Below are 21,415 nucleotides of genomic sequence, written 5' to 3'. Positions count from 1 at the left end.
CAAACAAGTTTTTTAAAAATATGGAAAAAACAGTTTGAGAAATAAAACATGACCATCATGGCCGATGCTCCCTGTCTGCATCCCCCTGAATTTGGTGTTTCTCATTCCTACTCATTTCTTTATACTTCTACTATATTTGTATCTATACACACGTTTACTATCTATGTATTTTCACATTTAGGTTGTAGAAGTACAGAAATGAATATGTATATAAATATTTATAGTAAAAAATAAATGAATAAGGCATAACTAAGTGAAAAATGTTTTTAAAAAAGAGTCAGTGGGAGCAAATAGGGGGCTATCTGTAATACTTTCAACGGTAAAGATAAATTTTTTTAAAAAAATTTTTAAGGATTAAAGATTTTGAAAATACACTATGGTAAAAAATACATTGTGTGTGTGTGGAGATGATAGATGATAGATAGATAGATAGATAGATAGATAGATAGATAGATAGATAGATAGATAGATAGATAGATGATGGATGATAGATAGATGTATTCTCTTCTGAGACATGCATTTCATTCTTTATGTTTGTGAGATTGGTCCCTGTTAACGTGTTCAGCTCTGGGTGATTTGTTTTCTCTGCTGTATGATGCAGCAGTGTATGAATATGCCAACATTATCGTACCTTTCTCCTGATGATGGATATTTAGATTGTTTCTAATTTTTTGTTATGAACAGCATTACCACGAACCTTCCTGTGCATATCCCCCAGGGCACATATGTAGGAATGGAATTTGTGGGTACAGGAAATGTGAATCTTCAGCTTCACTAGATTATTTGCCGAATTGCTCTCCTCAGTCCCCCTTCCATTGAAGCTGTGGCCCTTTGAGAGTTCCAGCTTCTTGGGGGAGCCTCAAATCCTTCCTCCCTCCTGCCCAGGGTGGCTTTGGCTTCAATACTCACGTACTCCTCTATTTCTAGTCCCTAATGATTGTCTTGTTTCCTTGCAACCTCAGTTATGAATTTGAAAGGTTATATTTTATCATATATTTCTATATGTTTTTCAAACATGATTTTTTATTTTTGTGGATACTGTTTCCTTTTTTCTTTTCTTATTTTTTTGATACCTAGTTTTCACAATTGCTAAAATAGAAAATTTGGGCTTGATTTTATTTTCTCTGTTTTTTCTTTGTTATAGAGGTTCTTAATGTAGGTGTGAGGACCTCTGCTTCCAGGGGTTCTTGCAGATTGTGTATGTATAGTGTGTGTATTATGTATTTTGGGGGAAGTATCCATGATTTTCATAAGATTCTCAAAGAAACTAACCCTAAAAAGGAACAAACCAGTATTGATTTTGAATACTGTATAGCAAAATTTTGATAATTATACTGATTTTTTTCCTTTATTTAAATAAAACTTGGTCATGTCTACTTTAACAAAAGCAGCAACTTTGAGGTAGTTATCGTCAGTGTGAATGTGTGTCAGAAAGCCGAGACCTGGGGTTATATGAACAAGAGTTTTGTGCTGAGCTGTAAACTTCAAGGACATGACTCATTAAAGAGAACATGGCATTATTTGAATATTAAAGCTCTGTGATGTTTAGTGTATAATTTATAAATGCACAAATACTTAATTTCTTTAAACTTTTATTTTGAAATAATTCTAGACTTTTAGAGAATTGCAAAAATAGTTCAGAGTTCCTGTGTGCCCCTTACCCACCATCTCCAAATGTTACCATCTTGCATATAACTATTATCAAAACCAGGAAATTAACATTGATACAATATTATTAACTCCTCTTTAGAACTCACTGACATGTCCCAGATTTTCCCTCAAATGTCCTTTTTCTGGTCCAGGATCCCAAGTTGTATTTAGTTGTCATGTCTTTTCAGTTTTCTCCAACCTGGCAGTTGTTCTTTCTTTGTCTTTCTTTGTTGTTCGTGTCCTTTTAAAGAGTAGCAGTGTTTTGCAGAGTATCTTTCAACTTGAGTTTCTTCATGTGTGGAATAAGGCTATGTCTTTTTGGCAAAAATAACTTTTCAGCATATGTTCAAATCTTTAGAACAATATCTAGTATTTTTATTACTATCAAATTGTGTATTGTCTACCTCTGAGATAACAGAAGTGTTCATTCTTTTAATGATGTATATAGAAAGTTAAGGAAAATTGATAAATGAAAACCAGGTTCTGTGTTTAAATGATATATTTGCTTTTGACATGTCTGAGCTTTATTTATGTGTTTTGAACTTACTCCATACATCCAGCCTGCTCTAATCCCTGGCCATCACTCTCCCAGCCATCACTCTTCCTCCAAACACATCCCGAGTGGTCTGCATTCACTTTCTACAGTATAATATGTTCCAATTTTTATAAATCAATCTTTTTTGTAAAAGCACGGATAAAAGACTAGAAGGATAATTATAATCTATAGGTTACAAGTGATTTTTTTATATCATTCTTTTAAGTATCTACGTTTTCTGCAATGGAGGCATTTTACTAAAATAAGAAGATAGAAGTTAGTTTTAAAGAAAATTACCAATTCTAGGCATTTCCTCCTGAAAGCTTGCTCTAACATCTACTTCCTGGCTGGGTCAGGTACCCATTCTCCTTGCTCTCATAGTACCCCATGCATAACTTTGTTATTGCTCTTACTGCATTATTTTATGAGTGTATATTTGTGGCATCTCTCATGAGACCAGGAACTCTTTAAGATGAGGAAGTATATCTCTGCGGCCCACTTATGCCTGGATATAATAAGTATTCAATATATACCATTCATACTAATATGTATGTTCAGTGTATATGTTTGAATAAATAAATACATTTAAAAATGCTGCCTCATAGTACTGTTTGTGTTTATCATGTCTTAAGAGATTTAAAAATGTATGCTGTTATATTAAGAAAGTATTCTCTGGGGCAGTAGAACAACAGGCTTTACTTTTGGTCAATCTCACTTTCATGCCAAGAGTGGTTCAGTTATTTGTGAGTGATCATAGTGAAGGCACTGCCATTCCTGTGGTGGCAGTTAGTGCAGTTGTAGGCATGAAGTTCCTGCCCAGATAACTATCCCCATGGGGCTGGATTTGGCCAGTGTAACTATATTCAATGATGCCAGATATTACAGTGGCTCATTAAGGGAAATGATGGTCATTTAAAGATGCACCCAGTATCTTACATTGTGATGTTGCCATTTGATCACAAATAGGTAATTATTGCCTTGACTCAATGTGTAGTTTTACCATTTTTGAATTATTAATTTGAACTTATTTTACCTTTCTTTGAATTTCTGAGTTTCACATGTTTAGTTAGGACAAATGATAATAATTATGATTGGGTTTTCTGACAAAGCTATAAAATACCATTTATGATTAAAAAATATATAGCATTTACCTGCTACAAGTAAAATTCTGTCTCTGAATTCTCTCTATTCTTTATCTCCTCATTTCTAAGACACATAGTTTTCTTTTTTTCCCACATTTTAATATTGTGGAGAGCAGACTGCATCCTGTAATCAGCGATATATAACAATGTATCAAATTGTTTCATAGTCAGTAGTGTCCTAGAATTGAACACATAGTAAATATTACCGTATTTATTAATTTTACTAATTATTACTAGTTTAGTGATTACTACTGATTAAATAAATTAACAACTAGATGTTGAAATCAATTCTACTCTAAAAGAATACCTAAAAGTACATTTTTAAATAGGAGAAAGTTTAATAACAGAAGTCTTTGTTGCTTCTATATACAATTTAGAGTTGAACAAAGTGTAATGGCACAGAACAGTTTAGGCCTTTTGGATGTGCTAATTAATTAGCCAACACTTGTCTCATTGCAGATCATGAATGTTCATAGCAGCCGGACACTTGATGTTCAGTTCCTGGACTCTGGCACTGTGACATCCGTAAAAGTATCTGAGCTCAGGGAAATTCCCTCTCGATTTCTACGAGAAATGGTTTCGATACCATCTCAGGTACTGTGTGTTAGAAACCTGGGAGGTTTGCTGGAAGAGACTTGAATGTATTTGTAACCATGTTGTGAGATGCTCTCTCAGTTTTTATCTTGATCATGATCAAAGCCTGAGTTTGTAACAGAATTGGAAATAATCCAGATGGGATTGTTCACTGATTTTCAGATGTAAAATTCAGCTGACTTAGACAAGAATACCAGTCAGACTTATAGAACATCATTTGATAAAAGTTTGTTTCAAGTATGAGGGGTTATTAGGTTATGTTGTCCAGTTAGAGGCTCCATTTTAACAATTTAGTCAATGCTGACTTATGCACAGCTTCAGGGTACTGTATTTAAATAATTACTTCCAGAGTTCTTATTTTGATTAAGTAACCATCCTCTATGGAAACCTGCTTATAATAATCATTTTCTTATATGATGTTTCCCCCATAGATTTTAGTAAAAAGATTAACCTCAGCCTATTCCTCCCCTATTGATAAAACTTTATGATAGGAATTTTGAATTATTTTGAACTAATTAAAATTGTTAACTATTTCCTACCTTTAGGAGAAGTAAAGGATTTTGTATAGAAATTAATCATTTTTTGAAAATAAAATTGTTTGACATTGTGTAATTTTGAAAGGCTGCTTGACTTATATGTGCCAGAATATGTCTTATGCCATCAAAACTCAGCGAATAACAAGCGCTTGGCCATGATCAGCATGGCTTTTATAATTTCTCTCACTCCAGTCACCACTGCCTTTTCTAGAATGACTGTTACAGAGAAGCTGTTTAACTTGCGATCAAGCCAGATTTCAAAATCACTTTTATTGTTGCTCAGCCATAATATTGAAACTTGTTAGGCTTTTAAGTGCTCCTTTCCCTTGATAGCATCTCTGGCCTCTGTACCCCTTGTTAGAACATCCACCAGGACCAGCCTTACCTAGGAGAGTCCCCTGGACTGGAGGGGAAAAGGGTGGGGGCACCATCTCACTGCTTCTGACTATCTGAAAGCCATACAATATACCTTCTCTGCTACAGCATTAAAAGCCATGACATTTTTTTTTATTAATCTTATCTAGATTTCTCTGTTTAATAGCTGTGAAGCTGGGAGAACTTTAAAAGCCAGTGAGGCCAAGCCTCTGGCTAACAGCATCTCCCCAAAAGGTCTAAGAGCAGCAAAACTATGGCTGTGGGCCAAAGCTGGCCCATGAATATTGGGTTCAGGCTCTTGGCTCTTAGAGTTTTAAAATGTGAGTTGGTTGCCAGGATTTAAAAATCCGATAATTTCACACAAAAATCCCCACTTTTAGCTTCCCTTGACAAACTAGAAAATCGGACAATATTGAGTGTTCCCCTTTATGGGACAGCACTCTGTGGGAGCTTGGGAAGCAGCAATCTCCCCTGAGAGCCATGCTGTCCAGTGCGCTGGCCCCATCTGGCTGCTTCCCTCCCTCATTACCATTACCTGCCTGGCCCCCGCAGGTATTGGAGTGTGTGACCTCACCCAAGGGGCACAGTGAGAGATCGGAGCCCCCGAAGGAGGAGGGTACAACAGGGAGGATGGGGCTCAGAGAGGAAAGAAGGAATCCAGGAATCCTGGAAGTAGGCTTCGTTCCCTTCACAGAATTGCCTCCATCAATTCAAAGGCTCCCATGAGACTGAAGGGGTCCCTGAGGTCACCTTTTACTTCCACTATAGCCATTCTACAAAAGCTTGTGCAGTGGTGGGAGGCAAAAGGCATTGGGGAAATGAGGCTTTTAGCTATCTATGGGTTCAGTTTTTCTTAATTCTCATTACAATCTTCCAAAGGTAAGCACAAATGCCTGGCATCCACGAGGTACTCGGGAAATGCTGAAGGAAGCGCATAAGCCTCCAAAAAGGTTTTTGGAACACTAGTCAGTTTTCATCCAAACGACACTTATTTTTTTAGTTGGGTTTAGAGGAAAGACTTAGATATAAGTCCCAGTCCTCTCTTCTCAGTTTTGTGGTCTGATAGTCTCTCCAAGTCTGTTTCACCATCTGTATAATGGGGTCGCAACAAGGAGTGTTGTCGGGTGAGAAGTACATGAAATGCCCGGTATAATAAGCCCTGGCTCATGACAGGAGTAAAGATAATAGTGGTAATATCCACAGAGCCAGGAACAAAGCAAATGCTCCAACCTGAGCGCTGTGACTGTCGTTATGAGTTATCGCTGTCGCTCGCTTTCTATCATGGCACCGTATGACTTGTAGGAAAAGAATACTGACGTTACTCACAAGAACCTATTTGAAGGCAGTGTGTTCACCTTTCCCTCGTGCTTGCTTTTCAGGCCATCAGGTGCTGTTTAGCAGATATTCCACAATCTATTGGCATGTGGACTCCAGATGCTGTGCTTTGGTTAAGAGATTCTGTTTTGAATTGCTCGGACTGTAGCATTAAGGTTAGTTTTCTTCTTGATCTTACTACATTTAGAAAGGGAGCTGTCAGCCAGAAGAGTTCATTTGTTTTTTTGTGAAAGAATTTTATCTTACTGTAAACTGATGCTTTCACACCTGACACATTTTTATAGTCAAGATTGGTTACATGTGTAGTGAGAAGATATTTCATGGTTTAATTTTTATTTCAGAATTTGTTCGTTGTCTCCAGTACTATTTTTAAACCCTTTATATAATTTTTCCATTATTATTAAGGTAGAAGACATGGGTGACTGCCCCTGTTTTCACCATGATAAGGAATTAAGTCCCCAACAGAGGGATCACCATATATCTCTTGATAAAGGTTTCTAAAAATCATTTAAGTCCTTTATTTTTTTTCTAAAGTGTAATAGATTATAAACAAATTATTTGCTTATAAGATTGGTTTTTGCCTCTTTTCCTAAAGCTTAAACAGCTTGATTTATTTCACTAGCACTTTTGCATCTTCATATCAAAAACATTGCTCATATTTCCAAGAGTAGAAATGTAAAATGATATTTCTTCTTTAACTGATGCAAATAGTGTTATCATTTTTATGAAAATTGTGCAATGAAATGTCCTTGATTTTCTGCTCTTCATACTCCTCTTGGGTTTATAATGTACAGTTACACAATTATGTATCTTATATTCTTTAATTGATGCATGATAACAAATATTGTTTTCTCAGCTACTCAATAAAAATATTTTTAATGGTTGATTTTTGAAATGGTACTTCTGTATCATAAATATCAAAACAAATTAGCAGTCAGTACATCATTAACACTCCAAATGGTGAATTTAAATAGATTCATCTTGCTAGGAAAAAAATTTTTAAGTAAATTACTGAGGAAAGATTGCCTTGCAGGTGTCTCCCTGGCTTCAGGCCTGTGTCTGTGCCTTTCATTTCTAGCCTGATGTGATAAAAGAGGTGGCTAGAAGTATCTCATGTTTGTCATTTCTGAGATAAACCAGAGAAGCTGATGAGAAGAATTAACAGTCACCCAGCCATCCAGCCCATGATCAGTGTGTGGTGTTCCCATACAAACACTCCCCCCTCTGAAGAAAGCAGCAGCTAGGCAGCCAAAGGTTTCCTGGGCAAAAGGTGCAAAACTGCCATCTTGGCCTGGAGCTTGCTTTCTCTTTCATTCCAAGGTCCCTCTTCTCTCATGTAACTGGGGAAGGGGTGAGGGGTGAGGGCAGATATTAGGACCAAATAAGGAATTTGGACCAGAGGTCTCGAGGATATAGTGAATGTCTAAGCTTTTCCTCCCTCCCGGTCTGAGAGTGCACCAGCCTCCAGCAGAATGCTTAGAGGATGTTCTGCCCTTGTCAGGATTATTGGGTATTGTTGAAGTGGGGTGGTGAGCACAAGGGGATTCCTCATACTATTCTTTCTATTTTGAGTGTTTTAAAATGCCATTAATAAAAAAAAATTTTTAATTATCTATAGAATCACTTCCTCTCAGTGATGAGCTCTAGCAAGTTATGAGATATTCTCGGAGATTTTAGAAGTTAGTAAATTGCTCACTTCCATAAGCTTGTTGCTGGTCTCTAGGCTACTTAAGAGCTTACTCATTTCATTGCTACAGCTGTGACAGACAGTTCATCTGACCTTAAATAAAATGACTTTGAGTAAGTTGGTATTTTGTTTTTTGGTGTTTTGGAGTTTTTTTTTGCAAAATTCCATGTTTTAATACTTAATATTATAATCGCTTCTTGGAATTCAGTGTAAACATGGATTTCTTGAATTGTTTTTTCATGTTTTCCAAAGGTTACAAAAGTGGATGAAACCAGAGGAATCGCACACATTTATTTATTTACTCCTAAGAACTTCCCCGATCCTCATCGCAGCATTAACCGTCAGATTACCAATGCAGACTTGTGGAAGCACCAGAAGGACGTGTTTCTGAGTGCCCACGCCAGTGGAGCTAGCTCTTCCACCAGCAAAGGCGGCCACACCCCCCCTTCGGGCAGCACGGGGGAGAACGTTAGAAAGAGCCTCACGGATGTCAGCAAAAAGTCCATGGTGGATCACACCTGCTCTTTCTCCACAGAGGAACTGCCACCTCCTGTGCCCTTGTCAAAGCCAGGGGAGCACATGGATGTATACGTGCCTGTGGCCTGTCACCCAGGCTACTTTGTCATCCAACGGTGGCAAGAGATACATAAGCTGGAAGTTCTGATGGAAGAGATGATTCTGTATTATAGCGTGTCTGAGGAGCGCCACGTGGCAGTAGAAAAAGACCAAGTGTACGCCGCAAAAGTGGAAAATAAGTAGGTTCCTGGACAGAGTTTTATTCTGCTCCTAAGAGAAATGTGTAAAGCGATGAATGCCAAGAGTCCTTAATCCCTGCAGGGGGACTTTGAACAGCACGAATGGGGATTTTGAATGTGAAATGAGACTAATGAATTATGCAGTTCTCGAATATTAGAATGATACCATTTATCTAAAAATCTAGTGATTATATCCCTGTTAAAACCTAATCGTATCTGAAGTGGAAGTTTAAATGTTTTTTCTACTTTCCTATTAGAAAAAATACTTTCTTATTCGGAAAACAACATTTTTATTTAATAACCTTTTAATTTTAAAAATAAGATGTTTATTGTAGAAAAATTAAAAAATACAAAAAAGTATACAAAATGAAAATTAGTCAACCAGACATTACCCGTGTTCAACTACGTATGTATTTCGTTTTTTATATATATATTTCTACAGCTGGATTATTATTATGATGATGTATAACTTTGCACTTGCTTTTTTACCTGATAAACCCTGTCAAGTTTTTCATGTGATAAAATCTTCATAGACATTTTTAATGGATAAATAATAGTCCATCATACAGAGAAATTAACCTGCTTACATGTTGGGTTTTTTCTCCCAAATTTTTCACTATTATAAATAACCTTGAACATAATCTTTGTTTGCATCTCTATTTATTCATGGGATAGATTCCTAGGAGAGAAAATACTTGTTTGAATAAAGATTCTTGATATACATTGTCAGATAGAGAGCATGTGTTGCCTTTTATGAGGAGCAATAGTGCCTATTTCACTACTCTTTGGCCCTTGGACAATGAGAATCATAATTCCTTACATTTGCTTAGCACTTCCATCTCTTTCCTCATATTTTCACATTTGGGTCCACCTCCTCCTTTCCTGTAGCCCTTTCCTGAAGTACATACTAGGCACTTTGTATATATTATTTCTGCAAGTAAATTAGAATTAAATATTACCCATGAGATAACAGGCCCAGGGTAATGCAACTGGAAAATGGCCCAGCTCAGGTGGGACTCCAGCTCAGGAGTTTGGCCCCCAAAGCTCTTAGGCACTATTGTGGTACCTTTTTGTGTCCCTGTTGTCTCTGCGACTCATGGATTTTTGCTTGCTGCACTTTGGCCCGTTTGAAGGTTTCTGGAGTTTCCCACAGAAGCCCCCAGTCACATCAGTGTTAAAGCTGGCCTCTGGAGCTTTCACTGGAGCTCCCCCTGCAGCAGCTGTGCAGGTTTCCTGTACCCATTCTCCACTAGGTGTACACTGGCTGGGCTGAGGAGTTGGTCCAGTCTGGCCAGCCCCAGCCCCGCAGCGTGTCGCCGTGAAGGGCCTGCTATTCCACAGGGCTTGTGCCTGATAAACCTGTGTCAGAGGGTGTCCAGGTCTGTCACCTGAGGCAGAGCCCAGCTCACACCACACAGGAGCAGAGACTGCCTCCACAGACACTTTCCTTTTAGAGTTATGAACATTCATCCTTGCCTGAGTGTAATATAATCGAGACTATAGGACTTTAAAATGGTCCTTCATTCCTAGACTTCAAGGTCTAGGTTTTTCTCATTTTAATGATGTAGGCCCAAAGGGGAAAAGTATATTTGTGTAAATTTCTGGCACCTTGAACACAGGCTCTTCCCCCATACTCTCCTACCCTTTCTAGGTTCTTTAAGTCGTGGGTTAGATTTTGTTTTGTTTTGTTTTTTAATGTCTTTACTTGGCATATTTAAAATTGTCAACTTTACATTAATTTTTAAATATATCTTTATTGATTTCAGAGAGAGGAAGGGAGAGGGAGAGAGAGAGAAACATCAATGATGAGAGAGTCATTGATCGGCTGCCTCCTGCACGCCCCCGACGGGGGATGGAGCCGCAACCGGGGCATGTGCTCTGACCGGGAATTGAACCCCGATCGCCGGGATCCTAGGTCAACCCTCAACCACTGAGCCACACCCGGCCGGGCTACATTAATATTTGTAATCCCTTCCCAACCTCCCTTCACAGCCTTTCTCTTCCATTCCTCCCGGCTTCCCACCTCCCAGCTATACTGCAGTGTTTGCTCCATCCAAACCACCACGCCCTGTAGTCTTCTGTACTCTGTACTTTCTCATGCGGGTCTTTAGCCTGGCCTGGTCCTGCTTGCCTCTCCCTTCCCATCTTACACACATGTACCTTGTCCCAATAGTGTGGCCATCCCGTCACCCTGACAAGGAAGGGATCCACTAGCGGCGTCCTGATCAGCCTCCATGGCACCTGTTTCATTCTGCTTTGTGATGGGCCATAGGTTGTGTCTCGTTCTCCTTTCGCTCCCTGAGGCCTGAAAAGGTGTTGGAGTGAGCGGATTCCAGCAAGGGAGCCGGTGACAAAGCCGAGAATAGTAACCCTGGGGAAAAGAAGCAGCAATCTCTTAAAAAACTTCTATGATAGTATAGTTTTATATTTTGATAAACATAGTTTGTATTAATTTTTCTTTTTATCGTAAAATATTATCCTTAAAGCAGGTGTTGACTTGGTGTGTTTCTTCTCCCTTTTCGATCCTTCGCACATCTAGGTGGCACAGGGTGCTTTTAAAGGGAATTCTCACCAATGGACTGGTATCCGTGTATGAGCTGGACTATGGCAAGCATGAATTAGTCAACATAAGAAAAGTCCAGCCCCTAGTGGACATATTCCGAAAGCTGCCATTCCAAGCAGTCACAGCTCAACTAGCAGGTAATTTCTCCAACACTGTTTATATTGTCATTTTGTCCTGGGTACTTAGGGAGTACAGGATCATGATCTATTGAGGGAATTTTTTGTTGGGTTTTTTGGTTTTTTTTTTGTTTTTTTAGCATAAGCAACTTCCCAACCATAATGGAAATATGGTCGTGCCCTCCAATTATATCTGCTGTTTCTGTTTTTCCACATTCTGTTGACTTAATGTGCTAGTTTAATAGTATTTCTAGAAAAATGCATATTGTCTCAATTTTGTTTTAAAACCTGATTTAGAATTCTCTAACTTGAGCTTTCAAGTTTAAAAGTCATGGAGATTTAGAAATTCATGGGACTTAAATTTCATCTGATCCAACCAGTTTATTTTATAAGTAAACCAAAGCTGGGAAACAAACTGATTTGCCCAAGATCAGACCACTTGATAGAGGAAGAGCTGAAAACAGTAACTGAGTCTCCAGAGGTTCAATCCAGTGCTTTTGCCACAATGTTGTATATAATAATTTTTTAAAATTAGCATATTAATGCCTTTTTTACTATATCTGGTTCATCAGGAAAAAATCTATAAATAAGAGAAATGTCATTGATATTGATATTTTATTCCTTCTGTCTCCATTATCAGTTTAAATCTGCATATACTTTATGTAGGGAAATGGGCAGTAGTTATAACTTCATTTTATAACACAGCATTAAGTCTCAAATAAACCTTTATTTGTAGGAAAAGGTTTGCAGAAGTAACCCCGGTTAGAATAGAAAAACTGTAAGCTGGACTGCTTCAGGATTGTTCAGCAACTGTCTTTCAGTTAGGCAAGTCTAACCTGGGATGTTTAAACTACTTTGGAATTGACTAAATAGTTTTCCATTATAGTGGGTCAGAGACAGGCTCATTTGACCCCTCACTGTCTGCTTTCTCCTAGGAGTGAAGTGCAACCAGTGGTCTGAGGAGGCATCCATGGTGTTTCGAAATCATGTGGAGAAGAAACCTCTGGTGGCATTGGTGCAGACAGTTATAGAAAATGCCAACCCTTGGGACCAGAAAGTAGTGGTCTATTTAGTGGACACATCCCTGCCAGACACAGATATCTGGATTCACGATTATATGTCAGAATATCTGGTAGAGCTTTCAAAGGTTAATTAATCGCTGCTCTGAGACCTCGACAACTAATTCAGATTTTCTAGCAATAACAAAATGTAGTAGGCTTTAAAAAAATCTCTCTCTGCTACATGGCTCTGACTGCTGTGAGATTGAAAAGAATATGTTACGTTTGATGAAAACTATTTAATAAGTTGTGTTTAACAGAGTTGACTTTTCAAAGAAAATTACACTTGAATTATTACTATAATATTAGATTAAAATGTTTATCAATATAAAAATTGACTACCTCCTAATTTCTAGGTTTTGTGATCTTAAGAGGAAGCATTCCCTTTCAATTCATTTCTTCCTTGCGGTGCTGGGTTCTTCTCCAGTTAGAATGAGAATTTCGTGACTTAACTCTACCCTGGTATGCAGTGCTGTGTCCCAAAGTCACCAGACCCTGTGCAGACTATCCTGAGTCCTTAGCACATCAGCATTGCTAGTGGTGCTGCGGGAGGGGCAGCCAGGCAAACCAACATGCCCCTCCCCCCAAATCTTGAGTGGTGTCTCATTGCCCAGGGAGTCCAGACTGAAGACCCGCGCCTTCTACAATCTCCCTACCCAACCACCAATCACTGTGCCAGCCACGCTGGACCTTTATCTGGTCCCCGAACCTTATGCATGTTCATCCAGGGTTACTGGCATTCTCAAGCAAGCACGCTTCCCTCTAAACTGTCCATTGATGTGCTGGTAATTGTTTGACAACCATTTTGGGGGGGAGGGGAGACTTGCTCTGCAGAGTCTGATGATTCCCATGTTGTCAATACTCCCTCCATTGTTCAGTTCCAGCTAACAGTGTGACATTGCTGAGTGTGGAGCTGGGAAGAGATGCACCCAAGCAGCTCTTGCCAGCCCATACAGCAGACTCCAGCACACCGTTGTCTGTGTCCTTCGCAGCAGACAAAATGATATCTTGCCTGTATCAGGCACATATAATGGTATATGCTTGCTAATGAATGGGCAGGATAGGTGACAGAGGGACAGGTTAGAGGCCTTAGCAGTGGCCTAAAGATAAGGAGGGGAGGCCCTGGACTAAAATTGGGCAATGGGACTAAAGAAAAAATATTAAAGGCTTTTTGAAGCTTTTGGTTAGAATTATTAGAACTGACATTTTGGATATAGAAGATAAAGAAAAAGAGGTGTCAAAGAGTGATACCAAGTCCTAAGATCTGAGAGGCTAGGATGGTGACCCTTACTCAGTGTGACTGGGAAGCTTAAAATTTTGATTTTGAACATGCTGAGTTTAAGCTAATAGACCTCTGTGTGAAGATATGCACAAACTATTGCAAATATGGAGTGGATTTCAGGGAAAAGGCCAGGCCGATGATAAAACACTTGAAGTCATTTGCTTAGTTTTGTGCGAGAAGATCTAGGAAAAGAAAGAACAGAGGGAAGTTAAAGACCAGATGTTTTTAGTTTTTCATGTAAAACATTAACATAATTATATCTTTATTGATTTCAGAGAGAGGAACGGAGAGGGAGAGAGAGAGATAGAAACATCAATGACGAGAGAGTCATTGGTCGGCTGCCTCTTGCATGCCCCTGACGGGATCGAGCCTGCAACCCAGGCATGTGCCCTGACCGGGGATCGAACCCCGATCTCCTGGATCCCAGGTCGATGCTCAACCTCTGAGCCACGCCCAGCCAGGCTCCTTTCTAGCTTTTTAAAATTTATATTTAATATTTATAGTGAAAGTGATTCAAAATGCAGGAATGCTTATTTATGCCAGTGATTTAAATAATTATTTATGATAAAGTAAAAAAGTCTGACATAAATGTTTAAGTGAAATAAAGTAGTCCAAATGTTATTTTATAGTGGTTTCTTTCCCTAAAAATAAACAACAAAAATTCTTTAGTTGTCTACAGATAAGGAAGAGGTAGTTTCTACTTTGCTGACTTTAGAAGTGTTTTCATTACTTTCTAAACTAAAGCAATTAATTGTGTTGTTGATGTAACTGAAAATATTAATCTGGTACTAGGACAATTTGACAAATGAAACCTGACCTCTACCTCACACCATATTCCAAAGTCAGTTCCAGGTGGATGTGAAGCCTAAGCATGAAAGGCTAACGAGGAAAGATAGCATAGGAAAATTCCTTTATAATCCAGGAGTAAGAAAGATGTCTTAAACAGGACACACAAAGTGCTAACAATCAAAGAAAAGTTGATCGACTAGACTGTATGAAAATGAAGAACACCTGTTCAGCATTACTATGAAGGTGGAAAGGCAAAGCAGAGTGGAGGAATATATACACTGTACAGGGTGGGGCCAAAGTGGGTTTACAGTTGTGAGTACAAGAAACAGATTTTACTCTTGTATTATTATCTATTAATTATTGTATTATTTTCCATACAAACAACTGTAAACCCACTTTGGCCCCACCCTATATATATGTAGTGGGAAAATATATTGAATATTTTCAATAAGCAAAAGACTATCCAGAAACAAAATGGGCAATACTTTTGAACAAGCACTTCACAAAAGAGAAAATCCAACTGGCCGGTAAACATGAAAAGGTGCTCAACCCAGTAGGACACAGGGAAATGCAAATTCAAACCTCAGTTATATGCCACAACTTATGTTCCAGAAATGGGGAAAATGTTTCCATTTTTGTTGATGTGTGTACTTTTGCAGAAGGATACCGGTAAAGAAAGTTTGCAGCAGTGCTATTTGTAATAGCTAAAACCTGCAAACAACCTACATGCCCATTAATCGTAAGATGGATACTTTAAAACTGTGGTATAGTGGGGTATACATTCCTCTACAGCAGGGGTGGGGAGCGTCAGGCCCATGGGCCATAATCATTTGGTCTGACCCCTGCCAAGGCAACCGCAGGTGGGGCTCAAAATTCAATAAATCTAGCAGCTTTTTCATAGCTAATTTTTAAGTTGATAATTTTGTATGGTCCTTGAATGATGTTATAAATATCCAAATGGCCCTTGGCAGCCAAAAGGTTCCCCACCCCGGCTCTACAGCAGTGAGACTACAGCTACATGAAACACAGATTAATTTCACAACGTGGAATTGAGCAAATGAAGACAAACATCAAAGGAAGAGGCAGGCAAGGAGGTGATTACTGTAAGTCAAGAAAGTAATCATCTTTAGGGGAGAGTTGTGACCAGAAGGGCACCAGTTGGCTCCTGGGCTTGCTGGCAGTGTTGTTTCTTGACAGTGGTGGTTGCCACAGGACCCCTCAGAGGGAGAAATTCTTGAACCCTCACACCTGTGTTGTAGGCACTTTTCTGAAACTTTAGAGTCCACAACAAAAGGGCTTTAAAAAAATCTGGAATGTTAAATCATTGTTTTATTTTAAAGTATAGGACACCTACCCCTTAAAAAGCATTCTCTTACAGCGTTAGGGGTTTGTAATGTAGAAATACATCTTAGTGAAAAACGAGATTTAAAATCATGAATAGCCCTCATTAGTAACGGAGCTGATTTCTGGCCCTTGGCAGGGGTCAGAAACTCCCATAATAATCCAAAGAGACCTTACCTTCTGTCCGTACACAGTTTTTTATGAGCCATCTTAAAACTTAAAACGTTAATGTTTGTTTGGGTTTAAGTGGTCTGTTCTGGAAAACAGCCTAAGAAAGTGGGGCTCCATTTGTTGTGGTTCTCTTACGGCCTTGTTCTGACACGGCCTCAGTGCGGGGACCAGGCCCCGGCTCTGCTGGAGCCTCGGCTCCCACGGGCCTCGCTGGCCGCGGGTCAGCGGGGGTCGCCGCTGCGGCCCAAGGGGGTGACGGCGCAGCAGCCGCCGGGCCGCCTGCGCGCCGCCCAGAACCTCCTCCCTCGGCCCCTCAGGACCGAGAACCCGCCCACCTTCCCCCAGATACCTCGACCATCATTTTAACTCCTCCAGGTACATGTGGGGAACCCGGGACTCAGGGGCGACCCGCGCCCACTCGCCCGTGGAGACAAGCTTCGGCGCGCCCGGGCCCCCGCCCACCGCGCGTGTCGCTGCCCGCCCAGGACCGCGCGCTGAGCCCCGGCGCCCCCGAGCGGAGGGAGAGATAACGAGGGCCGGGGCGGCGGGCGGGGCGGGGCGCGGGGACAGAGCGGGGCCGGGCCCGCCCCCGGCTTCCACCCCCGGAGCGCAGAGCGCCCGCCCGCCGCCCGCGGCCGCACCGGAGCTCACCCAGTCCCGCGCTCGGCCCGCCGCCGCCCGCGCCCGCGCGCTCCCCCGCGGCTCTGCAGCTCGGTAAGCCCCCCACCCGCCCAGGGGTCCCCTCGCGCTCGCGGGGCTCCCTGCCCCTGCGCCGGGGCCCCAGCCATATCTGGGCAAAATATTCAGCTGTCGCCGCCGCCGCCAAGAGGGACTGTGCGCGGCTCCCTCTATAAATAGCGGCCGCCTCGGGTCGCCTCCGGGGCCGGGAGCCCGGGGCTGGGGGTCCCGAGCCCGACGCTCCGGTCCGCTCGGCGCGGCGCGTGGCCTCGGCCAGGGCGCCCTCCTCCCGGCACCTGGCGCCGCATCTGTAACCCGCGGAGAGGAGCCCCCGGGGTGCGGGCCTCCTGCTGCGCCCCCGCGCCGCGGCCCCGCGCCCAGGGCGCACCGCCGGCTCCCGAGAGTTTGGGGCGGGAGTGGGGGCGCGCGTGCTCGGGCAGCGTGGAGCCGGGGTGCGAGCTGCACCTGTTTGAGGCAGGAAAAGTTTCCCAGACTGCGGGAGATGATGTTTAAAGCTCCGCGATACACGCTGTCGGCCCCGAGGTGGAGCGGGGAGGAACCTGGAGGCAGGAGCCCCCTGGTTGTTGCCAACTCACAGGGGCTCCCTGGCAAGCCCTTTCCGTCCTCTGGTCTCAGTTTCCCCATCTGTAGGGACGGCGTTTGGTTCCTGGGAAGAAGCCAGGAGCCAGGGCTGTGAGAGCGGCAGGACCTGCTCTTGACCCCCTGCCCTCCCCCCACCTGTCCACCTGCTCGGGGCCTGGGACGCTGCGGACACTGCGGCTCACGTCCGGAAGGGTTTCGGAAACAAGAGCCTTTGCCGGTCCCCCTGATTCGGGTCGGATTCTGGAACCTACTAGGACCCTGGGAATAGCCTGGGCCTTACACCGCCGGGAAGCGCGCCCCTGGGCGATAATTATGGGTGTCTACCACCTTTGCAAACCAGCCTGTTACTCAAACAGCTTTAGACCCAAAGAACTGGACCTGAGGCTCGCGTCCAGCTGCTCCCTGGCCTCAGTTTCCCGTAATTATGGTGCAGCCTCCAAGGGGTACATCCCCAGCCCCCCACCCCTTCTGCTATTATTGACCCCTGCACTTGACCTCGACCTTTGCCCTCTCAGACTTTTGGAGATGACCTAGCCCGTGCTTTTCTGCACCCGAATCGCAGAACCAGACCCTAGCCCAAGTTCTGGGCCCTCAGCGGGACCCCCCCCCCAAAATCTCCATCTAGATTTCTCCCAGTGGTAACAGCCACTCTGTTCTCTGTGAAGGGCCGGGAAGCCCCCTGCTCACGGTGACACGCAGCTGGACCTGCCAGGAGGTCCGCAGTCTCTACCAGCCTTTCTCATTTCTTTCCTGACCCCTTCTGCGCTGAGGCAGGTGTTGGGGATCAGTGAGCACCCACCAATACCCCCTCTTCTTTGATGTGCTGCTGTCCAGGACTTTCCCTTGCTCAGACAATAGTACTCTCATCCTGAAGTTTTATTTTTGTTTCTACTTCCTTTGTTACATATTTTCTATAAGGTCATCTCAGAGCCTCACAGAATTAAGGGGAAATGGAGGCAGATAGTAAGGTTCTCATCGATTCCAGCCAAACAGCAAACAGGCAGAGTGAAAGCAAGAAACGCTCCTGACTTCGGCGTATTGATTCTCTTCAATGAGCCAGTTTTTCAAACACATGTTTTGGCCTGGCTTGGCCCTTGAGTTTCTCCCAGACTAAGTGGAAAGCCAGTGTCCTCTAAAAATAGCCTCCGCCCACCTTATCAGGGTCTCACACCTTCTCCCTCCTCCAGAGCAGCGCTGCTTCCTGCTGCTCGGCAAAAACACAAAAACGGGGAGCAGGCAATGGCAGCTCTGAGTAACAAAAAGTGGGCTTGCCGGGGGGTTAGGACACCTGGCCTCAGCCCAGCTCTGCTGCCCACTTAGAGGGACCATGAGCAATGAGGGGGTGGCCAAGATGGTCTCTAGTGGGCCTGGAATCAAAAGGGCCTGTAGTTTCCTGGAAGACTTTCTAACATGAGAAAAGTGAAGTGCCAGGGATGAAATCTGGGGGAACCCACTCTTTGAAGAGAGGGAAAGAGTGGAAGAAAGTGGCTTCCCAAGAGCTAAGGTAGGAGAGAGGTTGGTAGTGCCAGTTGCTGCACAAAGATAGAGGGAATGAGCACTGGGAAGAGGCCACCAGGACTGGCAGGGGGTCATGGGTGACTTTGGCCAGGGCATTGCAGAGGGTTAAAAAATGGCATCTGCTACTGCCTTACAAGGGGCTAGTGATCCTGCCTGTCCATCTGAGCCTCGGTTTTCTCCTCTGTACAATGGGATAATAATAGTACCCATTTCATAGGGGTTGCTGTGGAGATTAAGAGTGATGATGCAGGGAAAGCCCTCCTCCCAGTGCTTGGTAACTACAATAATATTATTAGTGTCAGTGAAGGAAAGAGGCAGAAGCTAATGGGAGCTGAGGAAACGGAGACAGCATAGGACTCTTTCTAAAAGCTTGGATGAGAAAGGAAGGGAAAGGGAAGGTGTTAGGAGATGGAGACAGGGCACAGAGGGGAGGCAGGTGTTTCTGAGATGAGGTGTGTGAGAAAGGGCAGAGAAGGACCAGGAGAGGGGAAGGGGTGAAAGGAGAATCTAAGGGGTGTGCACACGGGAGTGAGGACCTTCCTTAATAACCTGCTGGTTGTCACAGGCTCTAGAACTACGTTCCTCTAGAATCAAGCTGAGCAAAGAAAAGGTAAAATGAGGCCCGTCCTGGCTCAGATTCCTGTGTACCCTTGGCAGACTTTAGTATCTGCAAAGGAGGGTGGTGATGGGCCATGAAGGGTAGTTTGACTCTGCCCAGGGGCCTTGTGACATTGGCCTGCTTATTTCTGAAATGACTTCATCTATTGATGACTCCTGCTGAGCCCAGTCATAATGGCATTTTCCAGTCAATGTTTTGATTTTTTCGTCTTACTAATGGACCAGCCAGGCTGCCAACATTTCTAAAGAGGCCAGTTCACTTTTTACTTAAAGCCAGAACACCAAATAGATCAATTATCTGGCTGCTAGGAGCCATTAGCAGTTTAAAACCACAGACCTGTTTCTGCAGAAAAACATGAATCAGACAACATGATTCTGGGACCATTTTCTCTCTTTTGTGTTTTGTAAAATCCACCTTTGGTTAATCATGATAGAAGCTGACTCTCTTTGCTTTTAATGATAATGAAAGAATGAGCTCATTGGAGTCAACCTTGGATGTGTCTGGGAGGTTTTCTTCCACGTTAGGCGGTGCCAGGTCCATGTCTGATCTAAAAAACTGAACAAACTCAAGCATTTCTTTTGTTTCCCCTTTTCTTACATCCTCTTGTTCTTTTCTCAGAGATAAAGAGATTTGTGAAAGGGCTGGACATGCCTGTGTATGAGGAGGAAAGTGGGAGGGGGAGTGAGAGGGAGGCCAGCGCGGCCCACGTGTCCCTGTCTCAGTTCTTCTCAGGATCCTTAGCCGAGCCACTCATCACTCCAGGACTCCTAAGGCAGTGACCCCAGGGCCGTTCCTGGGGATGACTCTGGTGCATAGGAGTTGTGGCCACTGGGGTGTTCGCTCTCCATGCCCACGGGAACCGGGGAAGCAGAAATGCCTCTCTGCCTCACTCAGCCTCCTTCATGGACTCATCTCTCCTGCCTGTCCTTAAATGTTGGTGCCACTCTCAACCCTGTTCCCTTTTCACCCCACACCCTCCTAGAATCCCACTCACTCCTGTGGCTCCAAGCACCCCTCTAAACTAACAACTCCCAAATTCATGTTTCAGGCACCATAGCTAACATCCCAAGGGCACTTCACCACCAGTAGGCCCAGACTCAGGGTTGTCATCACCCAGTCCCCCCTGGTGTTCCCCATCTTGGTCAACAGTAACACCATTCACCCAGGCACTGAGCCAGAAACCTCCCTTCCCTTTCCCCGCCTTTCTTTTGGTCAAGAGTCCTGCCAGTTCTACCTTCCTTAATACCTCTTCTGTTCATTTCTATTCCAGTCATATCCCCACCATCACTACCCCAATCCATTACTTTGCCATCTCTCCCCTGAGCTACTGTCCAAGCCCCTCAAGTCTTTGCTTCTATGCTGCTGTTAGATCTTTGTGAAACCTATCTATGAATGTGCTGTTCCCCTCCCTTGAGGGACTCCCCATTTCCTGCCAGATTCCTTAGCATTGAACACAGGACCATCTGAGATCTGGCTCCAGGCCACTTCCCCAAACCATCTCTTGGCACCCCCACAGATTCTTGTCATGGTGCAAGCATACATGCCTTTGTAGCTCGCTGCCTGTGTGCCTGCCGGTCCTTCTGCCTGGAATGCTGTTCTCTCCCTTCTGAACATGGTGAGCTTGTAATTACCCTTTAAAGCAAAGCTCTCATTGCCTCACCTTGCACCCACAGCCCCCTGCATGGACCCCAGAGAAGCACCATAGTGTGCTCTCGGTGTAATCATCCACCTGCATCCTTACCTTGGACTAGACTAATAGCTCCTTGAAGACAGAGTTGTGGCTCATTTATTCCTGCTCAGAGCTCAGTCACTTGGCATAGTGCAAGCACTTCATGTTTTAATAAATGACTGACTGTTGAATGAATGAGTAAAAGATAAGCATAGGAAAGCCCTGTGATAACCATGTCAGTCACACAACATCAACCAGCATCTACACATGTTCTCCCATCCTACCAACCATCAGCCCCATAAGAGCAGAAACCACACCAGTATGTTCCCCACTGAGCCTGCGGCCCCTGTCAGCCCCAGCGCAATAAATAGAACAAATCCATCCATGATCTCATTTGAA

The 21,415-nt window shown here is 43.1% G+C and overlaps 2 protein-coding genes across 5 annotated transcripts in view; both read left to right on the top strand.

Annotated features, from left to right (window-relative positions):
* The window catches only part of TDRD7 (tudor domain containing 7), a 53,712-nt gene extending 39,464 nt beyond the window's left edge, over nucleotides 1-14,248 (top strand). For all 3 annotated transcript variants that reach the window (XM_081152178.1, XM_081152180.1, XM_081152179.1), the window contains 5 exons: nucleotides 3,787-3,921; nucleotides 6,212-6,322; nucleotides 8,107-8,609; nucleotides 11,149-11,309; nucleotides 12,224-14,248. In XM_081152178.1, the coding sequence (XP_081008304.1) occupies nucleotides 3,787-3,921; nucleotides 6,212-6,322; nucleotides 8,107-8,609; nucleotides 11,149-11,309; nucleotides 12,224-12,444 (1,131 nt within the window). In that variant the 3' untranslated portion in view covers nucleotides 12,445-14,248. The remainder of the gene's footprint in view (nucleotides 1-3,786; nucleotides 3,922-6,211; nucleotides 6,323-8,106; nucleotides 8,610-11,148; nucleotides 11,310-12,223) is intronic.
* Nucleotides 14,249-16,497: 2,249 nt separating this feature from the next.
* TMOD1 (tropomodulin 1) overlaps nucleotides 16,498-21,415 on the top strand; it is a 70,431-nt gene continuing 65,513 nt past the window's right edge. The window contains exon 1 of one of the 2 annotated variants that reach the window (XM_081152174.1): nucleotides 16,498-16,643. The gene's annotated coding sequence lies outside the window, so the exon portion shown is untranslated. The remainder of the gene's footprint in view (nucleotides 16,644-21,415) is intronic. The other variant, XM_081152175.1, reaches the window with a different exon arrangement.

Source organism: Miniopterus schreibersii, assembly GCF_964146895.1.
Source record: "Miniopterus schreibersii genome assembly, chromosome: 11".
NCBI classification, from domain to species: domain Eukaryota; kingdom Metazoa; phylum Chordata; class Mammalia; order Chiroptera; family Miniopteridae; genus Miniopterus; species Miniopterus schreibersii.
Note: the sequence above shows the minus strand (reverse complement) of the source record. Positions and strands in the feature narration are given on the sequence as shown.